Here is a 10062-nt window from a genome sequence, read left to right on the forward strand (position 1 = left end):
CCTCAAACCTCATCCTACAGCTGGTCAACGCCTCCACCATCACCGACCCTGCCTGCTTTGGCAACCTCCTGCCTGTCTCTGACCCCTTCGCTTTGCGATCCAGCCCCAAGCCTCACTTCAGCATCACCTTGTAACAGGTGGTGAAACTTGAACTTTGCCTTTTGGTACCCAATATAATTCCCCCCTATTGAAAATTGTAATCAAATTCTTGTCATTAATTCCTCCTTTCAGTTCATAATTGCCCCCAATTTAACGTTTCTTGCCTGTTTTACTGGTTTATCTCCCCACATTGTTTCACATTTGTTTTTTCAGTCCTAAAACTACTGTGTTTTCATTGTTTTAATGCCTAACTTACCTGTCAAACCTGCTCTCACCCTAGCCTTAATCATAGGCCTGGGTGCTACCACTGTAAGCACAATAATTTATTCATTGGTTCATACTCTAAAATCTGTCAATGCCTTAAGTATAACTGTTGTTAATAATGTTTACAAACTTAAACTAAGTTTACAACACTTAAAGCACATTGTTAAATCCCTAGCAAAGATAGTGCAGCAAAACCACCATGCTTTAATTTGGTTTCCTTTTTTTTTTTTTTTTTGAAGAAAGGGGGAGTCTGTGTAGCCCTTAAGGAACAATGTTGTATTTTTAAAGACAAAACAGGTTTAGTTAGAGATAGCGTTCAACATATTGGTGATGGTATAAAAGATTTTGAAAAACATTTCGATGAAGAACAAGGTTGGTACCAGGATTGGTTTTTCTCTTCCCCTTGGCTCCACACAATCTTGTCCACCGTTGTGGGCCCTCTTATTAGCCTCATGCTGCTCTTTTCTCTTGGCCCATGGATTTTCCGCAAAATTACTGCCTTTATTAAAAACCAGGTAGATGAAAAGGCAAAAACCTCTATTCAGGTTAACTACCAGCGTCTAACCCCGCGTGACTCCTGTGAAAACTTGGCTTTAGTCACCAAGCCGCCTATCCAGCCACTAAGTTTCCAGGAGATAGAGCGCATAGCTAACAGACGGAGCTCGCTCCGGCACTTGTGCTCTCGGCTGTGGAGACACCTACGACGGGATTAGCAAGGTCCCAGTTAGGGCACGGCCCTAAAAGGCTACAACGTATAATTCGGATCTCTGCGCACACCCACGGCGTTTGTAGCCACCTTTTAAATGCGGCTTTGGCCGTGTCCGACCTGGTCAAACCTTGTATGCCTAAGACACGGTTCTTCCACCCGCTCACGACTTTCCTTCTTTTATTAGAAGAGAAAGGGGGAGATGTTGGGGACTGACTTGTTTGAGGACATTTTGCTGTTCTCTCTGCCATAGCCCAGCTTTTCACCTAAAAGCAAAATGCAGTCTTGCTGTAAATTTCTGAGCTAAGAGAAAAGAATGTAGCTGCAGGACTTAATTTAGCTATAAGCCCGGAGGAGAGAAAAAACTGCCTGGTCCAGTTATCAGAAACTAGGCCCCATTCCTTAAGACCACATTCCGGAGTAATTTAGGCTGTTATCAATAAGTATATGCTATATTGTCTGTTCAAGATCACTAGGCAAGCACATATTGCACCATTTCCTGATAGTCAAGCAATTAGGAATGCAGCTAGAAGGACACTAGAAGTTTCCATTGAAACAGCACGTTCAGTATAGCTTAAAGGTCATCCAGCCCTAGCCCACTGCCCACTTCCTTATGAGCCTTCGCGCCAAAAGTATGATTGACAACACCTTGTACTGCCCCCTTCTCCTTCACTATAAAAGAAGGGGTTACACCTCAATAAATGTCTTTGAGCAGTGAGACGCTGCCTTGGATCTTTTATTATTAACCTCTCTCAGATTTTTTACAGGTGTGGTTGTTCTTCTACTCAGCAAAATAGGAGTGCAGTCGTCTGAGAAGCCTTCCCAGCTAATTCCTGCTGGCCGGGTCCCCCCTGGGGGGTTTCTGGACCCTGCAGTCCCATTTTCCAGGGATGACGGTAGAGAGAACATGGAGGCTGGTTCCTCCCAAGTAAAGGGGCTTTGTCCTTGAATCAGGTCCTAGGGATCCTGCTTCAGTGTGGATTCCAGGTTGCATCTGTCCATGACACCCTCCTGTATTGCTACTCAGGTTACTGTGACCTTCCCCGAAGTAGCTGTGAACTTCTCCCAGGATGAGTGGCTGTGTCTGGACCCCTCTCAGAAGAATCTCTACAGAGAAGTGATGCTAGAGACCTACCAGCACCTGCAGGCCGTAGGTGAGAGCCCCATTGGGGCATCTGTGAGGGCCGAGCTGATAGATTGAACCTGGGTCAACCTCATGCAAGACAAAGGGCCTATCAAAGTGCTCTTGTTCTGGCCTCGGGTCAAGTTCTCTTCATGAGTGCATAAGCTGAGACTGGGGTAGCCCCATTGCTTCTTGAAAAATTATGTGGGAATGGGATCTCATCTGAGACTCTTGCATGCAAACTCTGTTCCCCAATTTATTGCTTCCTATCATGGCCACAGTTTAATTGTTTTGGGTATTGTTTTGTGTTGGACCACACGTCGCATTTTCCAGGAATTTTGCTCGCTTGTTTCTATACTCAAAAACACTGCTAGGGTAGAGAATAGAATAAAAGATAGGTTATTTGCCTTGACAGAGGCTGACCTAGGTTCAATCCCCAGCATCCCAATGATCTCCAGATGCTTTCTGGAGTGATTCCCTGAGCATCCCAAGTGTGTAGTCCCTGAGTAATCCCAAGGATTAATCCCTGAGCATTGCCAAGTGTGGTCCAAAGTCAATAAAGAGAAAACTACTTGAGGGGCATAATGAATCCTATATGTGGATCAGGTGTCCAAATTGTTGTCAGTCTTTGCAAGGCAAGTACGTGCCACTCTGTACTATTGTGCAAACCCTTAATTTATTTTTGTTTTTGGTCCACACCCAGCAGTGATCAGGTGTATTTCATGTATCTGCACTCAGAAATTAGTCCTGGCAGACTCTGGAGATAATATGGATGTATGGGATCAAATCGGAGTCCATCCTGGGTTGGCTGTGTGCAAGGCAAATGCACTATTGCTGTGCTATCACCCCACCCCCAAGACCTTACTTTTTATGACATGATTGGTATTTGCAAACCTTAGAAGTGGTTGAGATTATTCCATAGCTCTGTACTCTGTACTCTTTTCAAAAAGGGCTCGGGGAACTATAGATCAATCCATTTTGTCTATGTGTGAGCCCATTTATTGCTTCCTCCTTGTTGAAAACTTCAATTTCAACCTGGTCTTGTCTGTGTGATAATCAGCGTGCATATGTAGAGCAGAGATTCTGTTCTTTATCTGTTCCATGTTTTAGCCTCTTTCATTAGGGACCCAGTCTATACCTGAGGTGCTATCCTCTTCATTGTCTTTTACCCATGAATGATACCTCTTTGCCAGGGCATTGTGGCGTGAAGCCTGCGCTGATCTCCTGGTTGGAAGTAGGAGACCTTGAAGGGCTGCAGAGAGGCATATTTCCAGGTAAGTGTGGGAATAATCCCCTGACTCAGACCCTGGTGTGTGTAGCATCCTGGGCCTACAGAAATGTGTGTGCTGAGCCTTTTGTGTCAGGCTACTATATTGGGGCGGGGGTCTTTTCCATTCCATTATCTGCCTTTGCTGCTGAATCGCAGTATGTTCTGGAATTTTGCTGCCTTGTCATTGCTCTTTATAGTTCCCTTTCTGTTAATCATTAGAACAGAAGCTGAGATTCTCTGTCTTAACCTACCATCTGTGCCCTCTGTCTGGTTGCATAGTCCAGTGTTGGGGTGCCCTTCTCAGCAGTAGCTAGATGTCCCTCTCACCAGTCTTTGTACACTTCCCTTCACCATGACATTTAGCAGGGTATTTGGTATTCCAAAGAAGGGGTTCTTTTTTCCGGTTTTGATACCTACTTATTGGTGCTGTTAGGGTTTAATCTGGCTCTTTTCTTCAGATTAGTTTCTAATGGTCTCAGGTGCCATTATGGGATACTAGAGGTGAACTTGGTCCACCACTTGGAAAGTCAACACCCTCTCTGTTATACTATGTATTTGACATGATTATTGAAAATACTAAGAAATTCTTTTGGGGCCCACACCTGGTTGTGCTCAGGAGTTACTCCTCGCTGGTGGGCCTATATAGGAAGCTGGGGAGTGAAGCTGAGTCTGTCCTGTCACCTCAATGCAAGCATACACCCTATTCCTCTGCTTCCACTCTGGCCCCAAACCGTAAGAAATTTTATATGGTAATGTATGTATCAGTAATGCTCAGGAGTTACTCTGGATCTGCACAAGCCAATTACTTCTTGCATGGCTTTAGAGAGTATTTGGGATGCCTAGAATAAAACTCGAGTCAGCTAATTTCAAAGAAAACTTCCTCACCCTGGGGTTTTCTATGTGTACCACTGAGTATGTTTACTCTGTTGCCAAGGAAAATCCGCACTGAGCTATTCACTGCAATCCTTCTGACTTATCTTCTCTTTTCTCAAAACTGATTTATTACCTATGTATTCATTCTATCACTTAAATTCACTCATCTGTACTAAGAAATTCACTGCAATCCTTCTGACTTACCTTCTCTTTTCTCTAAGCTGATTTAGTACCTTAAAACATGTATTCATTGCATCACTTTTGTTGCATTTAACCAGTTTTCATTCAGCTAATATTTTGAGGGGGATTGGGCCACACACCCATGGCACTCAGGGTTATTCCTGGCTCTGTGCTTAGAAATTGCTCTTGGCAGGCTCTGGGGACCCTATAGAAGCCGGCAATCAAACCCAGATTCATCCTGGGTTGGCTTCGTGAAAGGCAAATGCCCTACTGCTGCTATCTGTTCAACTTAGTCTTTTTTGTTTGTTTGGTTTTGGTTTTTGGGCCACATCCAGTGACACTCAGAGGTTGCTCCTGGCTATGCACTCAGAAAAAATGCTCCTGGAGATTGGTAAAAGATTTGCTGCAGGGAGGTCTTGGAAGAGCTCTTGCATTGGGGATACTTTTAGAGCTAAGTCCGGTTTCAAGTAACAGTCCACGTTAGGGGGAGTTCATAGGGAGGGCTGCGGAGCATGAGTCCGCAGGGGAATTGGTCGCCTTTTCTTGCAGGGGACAAGGTGTGGGTTTGACTGGGTTGTATCACCCTTCGCTTGGGTGATGGGTACTGGTTTGTTGGGGTAGGAGGTCAGTCTTGATGCCTAATGGATTAAGAACTGAGGGTGAAGAGTTTTAATATGATGAGAGGTCTGGATGGGATTGAAGGGTGAAGAGATAGTTGGTTTTCCAAAAGGGGGGAAAGGGGAAAGTATATGGAAGGGATAGGAAGGAAGAAAAGAGAAAATACATTAGAAAGAAAGGCAGAAGAGGAAAGAAAAAAGGAAAAGAGAAGAAAAGAAAAAATAATAAAGAAAGTAGTGAGAAGAGAGGAGAAAATAGCAAAGGAATGCTAGTTTGCTTGAATGTGTTTGATGAGTAGGGCCTGTAGTATAAGTCTGTACGTTACAGTTGCTGCTTCGGTGGTCTGACTGGTCACGTGCTTCAAATCGTAAAAGAAGGTATAACCTAGAGAAAGTGTATGTTAAAGAGTTTTCTCGGTCTCAAGAAGGTCAGGGGCTGTGATGGAAAGGTGCCTGGGAACCCACACACCACAAGAAAATCCCAAAAGACAATGGGGAAACCTAAACTTCCAACATAAGTATAAGACCTGTATTACACCACCTCCTTACCTGCTTTTCCCCAAAAGTAAAGTAGTCTCTTGCATCACTTTGTTACTTTAATTACTTTGTTAATTCATTTTTTTAAATGTTTGCTCTACATATACATAGGTGAGCACATACATTTTAATTCCTATTTTTATCTTTTTTGGGTGTTTGACCTGATTCTGTTTTCTTCTATGTCCACCCCCAAATGCACCGACAATATAATGTAGCACCACTTTCCCTGCAAAGGCACACTAATAAAAGGGGAAATCCTACATATAAGAACGAGCTCTTATCTCCTAGGGATAAGAACTCATACTTGTTTACAATACAGGGATATCTCCCACCTTGAAAATATGTCATGCGGACCCAACTTAGACCCTAGGTGATTAGACACCATCCGTCCTGCCTTGAACCCTAATCCCAGACATAGAAACAACAAAGTTCTTAACAGCTACTGGAAACAAATCCTATCTGAGACATCCTTAATACTGCTGGGCCACCAACAAGTGCCAGCTCTAATATGATATCCTGACAACGAGGAAAATGGGAACAATTTGACCTAAGAGCAGGTTATCCTACCTCACCAGCTAACGATAAGACAAAATCAGAAGACTTGTCACCTTTTGGTTGGTCCAAAAGCGAAGATTTCCATTTACAGATGTCTGGCTGCTAGAACCATGACTGGACTGTATATATCTTGGGAAAGCCCTAGTCTAGGGTTTGAATTACGACCTGCACAACAACCATGATCCCCAGTTCCAAAGGTCTGGTTGAGACCATTGCAATGGAATGGGGCTTCTGGAAACACAATGAAAGACGCTATCCTAGGTTCCATCCTAGGATCAGTGCAAAGACCAAGACCACCAACCACAGAAGATGGATTAAAATGACACTGAGGTAATAGAACTTCTAGAACCACAAAGAAAGACTTCATCATAAGTCCCACTCCTGGACCTGTGCAGATACTGAGATCTCTAGATACAGAGGTCTGATTTTATCACCCAGGACGGAGCAGAAGTCTTGCAAACACCACGAAAGCACCAAGGGGAGAGTAAATGAACCTGAACGGAGTCTATAGTTAATCCCATGACAATATACTCCAAGGGTGGAGAAACCCCATATCTCTTAGGCCAAGTGAATTCCTTTTCAAATGACCCCCAATAGTTACTGTGCCAGTGCAGGAGGGAGAAAAGGCAAAAAGCACAAAACATTTTTTATATATTATTTTTATATAATTTTTTATTTTTTATTTATCTATCTACTTCTTGTCGATTTCCTTGTTTTAGTGTGGTTATTGAAGTTGTCCCCATTTATATTTATGTTTTTTCTTTCTTCTCTTTCTATGTGCCCTGCCATGTTTTTTTATCTCAAGACCATGGCTTTTTTTGTGGTGCTTATCGTTGTTATTGTTGGAGTGCTTACTGGATATTTTACACTTTTTTTTGTACTGTTGGGGTGTTTCACCTTATTTTTCTCCTTCATCTCTCAAACCGATGATGAGAGCCTCTAGAAAGAGTCCGCTCATTTTTGGCATAGTAGACTTTTACCCCAGTTTATTACTTTTCTCTTCTTCAAACAAAACCACATATCTTGAACTATCTAGTCCTGCCTCCCAGTTAGAGGGGGAAATGGGGAGGCACCATGACCAAATAGGTGCAAGACTACAAAGTAGTAAACTAGGTACAGAGGGGACCACATATACTAGCAGCCCAGGGGTGAGGGAGGAGGATATGGGAGGTACGATGAAAACGGAGGTGTAGGGAGGACAAATCGCTGATGGGAATCCCCCTGATTTTATGTAAATATGTACCTAAAATATTATTGTCAACAATATGTAAGCCACTATGATCAAAATAAAAATTATATTAAAAATGCTCCTGGACTGGGGACCTTTTGGGACACCAGGGATTGAACCCAGATCCATCCTGGGTCAGCCACATGCAAGGCAAACACCCTAGTGCTGTGCTATCGCTCCGCCCCAGCCCAATCAACTAATTCTAACATTTTATATTTGGGTTGATTTTAGATGGTGGACCACAAGTTCCAATAGTGACATTTCAGAAATTTACTTTTGGAATGGAATATCCAATAAAGTATGAGATGGTAAGTGTTGCAAGTTCCAATTCAATATTATGATTGTGCTGGGTGGATACTCAATGCTGCAAGCACATAGTATTTATAAATTGGACCCTTTGGTACAACCATTTGACGTCCATAATAATCTTTGCACTGCAGAGTATGCTGAGCACTCATTTGATGTCTGGCTTTTCATATGGTCCCCTAAGCCCGTGAGGATAAATTTCTGAGAGCAGAGTCAAGAATAAACTCTTGAGCGTCACTGTGTGTGGCCCAAAAGCAAAAAAGAAAAAAAACAAAAAAATGAACGTGGAGAAATTCAAGGGAGAGACAAGTAACTAAACTAATCCTCTGCTGTTTCACAGAGAAACAGCCAGACCCAGTTGGATGGAGCTGATCCTGTGCTGCAGGCCGCAGTCTGGGGGAAATCATCCTGCCCATACCCCAATCGGAGTGAAGAATCAGGGGGCATCTGTTGTGAAGTGGACCAGAGTGAAGAGAGATTTCTTATGCCAAAGCCAGTGACCACTGTGCAAAATCCCCCTGAAGCTGTTTTGCCCAGTCCCTGGACTCAGACCCCCACAGTGGGACCATCCTGGGAAAGGAGAACAACAGTGTTTGCTCTGAGCCCCTCACAGTCTCAGGCTAACCAGAAAATCACCTGTAGAGTGAAGCCACCTGAATGTAAGCAATGTGGGAGGGACTATGTGTGTGCCCTGCACCTTGAAGTTTCCTCAGACACCCTCAGTACAAAGGATACCCCTGAGGGTCTGCGGGGTGGATATGCCCTGAGTCAACCTTCATGCCAGAGAGACACTAAGGAAGTCCAGAAACGAAAGAAGCAAAATACATGTCAGGAGTGCGGGAAAGTAATTTCTCAATCCTCATATCTTAAAAGGCCCAAGGGAATTCATACAGGAGAGAAACGTTTTACATGTCAGGAATGTGGGAAGACTTTCACTTTATCCTCATACCTTAATAGTCACAAGAAAATTCATACTGGAGAGAAACCTTATACATGCCAGGAGTGTGGGAAGGCCTTCTCTCAATCCTCAGGACTCTATATTCACAAGAAAATTCATACTGGAGAGAAAAATTATACATGTCAGGAGTGTGGGAAGGCCGTCACTCAATCCTCATATCTTTATCAACACAAGAAAACACATACTGCAGAGAAACCATATACATGTTACGAGGGTGGGAAAGCCTTCACTCATTCCACTCACCTTAATAGTCACAAGAAAATTCATACTGGAGAGAAACCTTATAGATGTCAGGAGTGTGGGAAGTCCTTCACTCAATCCTCAAACCTTACTACTCACAAGAAAATTCATACTAGAGAGAAACCTTATAGATGTCAGGAGTGTGGGAAGGCCTTCACTCAATCCACTCACCTTAGTCGTCACAAGAAAATTCATACTGGAGAGAAACCTTATAGATGTCAGGAGTGTGGGAAGGCCTTCACTCAATCCACTCACCTTAGTTGTCACAAGAAAATTCATACTGGAGAGAAACCTTATAGATGTCAGGAGTGTGGGAAGTCCTTCACTGAATCCTCAAACCTTACTACTCACAAGAAAATTCATACTAGAGAGAAACCTTATAGATGTCAGGAGTGTGGGAAGGCCTTCACTAGTTCCACTCACCTTAATAGTCACAAGAAAATTCATACTGGAGAGAAACCTTATACATGTGAGGAGTGTGGGAAGGCCTTCACTCGATCCTCAATCCTTACTAGTCACAAGAAAATTCATACTGGAGAGAAAACTTATAGATGTCAGGAGTGTGGGAAGTCCTTCTCTCAATCCTCAGGACTCTATATTCACAAGAAAATTCATACTGGAGAGAAACCTTATACATGTCAGGAGTGTGGGAAGTCCTTCACTCAATCCTCACACCTTAGTCGTCACAAGAAAATTCATACTGGATAGAAACCTTATACATGTCAGGTGTGTGGGAAGTCCTTCACTAAAATCGTTCACCTTAGTAGTCACAAGAAAATTCATACTGGAGAGAAAACTTATAGATATCAGGAGTGAGAGAAGGCATTCACTCAATTCTCAGGACTCTATATTCACAATAAAATTCATACTGGAGAGAAACTTGATACTTATCAGTAGTGTTGGAAGGCCTTCACTCATTTTTCATGTCTTTATATTCACAAGAGAATTATATAGGAGAGAAGTCTCATGCATGTCAAGAGTGTGGGAAGTCCTTCACTCTGTCCTCACACCTTAATAGTCACAAGAAAATTCATACAGGAGAGAAACCTTAGACATGTCAGGAGTGTGAGAAGGCCTTCACTCAATCTTCAGATCTTTATATTCAC

The 10062-nt window shown here is 43.0% G+C and overlaps 1 protein-coding gene across 1 annotated transcript; it reads left to right on the top strand.

Annotated features, from left to right (window-relative positions):
• Positions 1–1959: 1959 nt before the first annotated feature.
• LOC126000712 (zinc finger protein 678-like) lies at positions 1960–9853 on the top strand. The gene is given in 5 exon segments (XM_049767856.1): positions 1960–1965; positions 2097–2223; positions 3386–3466; positions 7684–7760; positions 8099–9853. Coding segments are annotated over 5 exon segments (2046 nt in total).
• Positions 9854–10062: the final 209 nt, after the last annotated feature.

The sequence above is a fragment of the Suncus etruscus genome, unplaced genomic scaffold (genome assembly GCF_024139225.1).
Source record: "Suncus etruscus isolate mSunEtr1 unplaced genomic scaffold, mSunEtr1.pri.cur scaffold_76_ctg1, whole genome shotgun sequence".
In the NCBI taxonomy this organism is placed as follows: Eukaryota; Metazoa; Chordata; class Mammalia; order Eulipotyphla; family Soricidae; genus Suncus; species Suncus etruscus.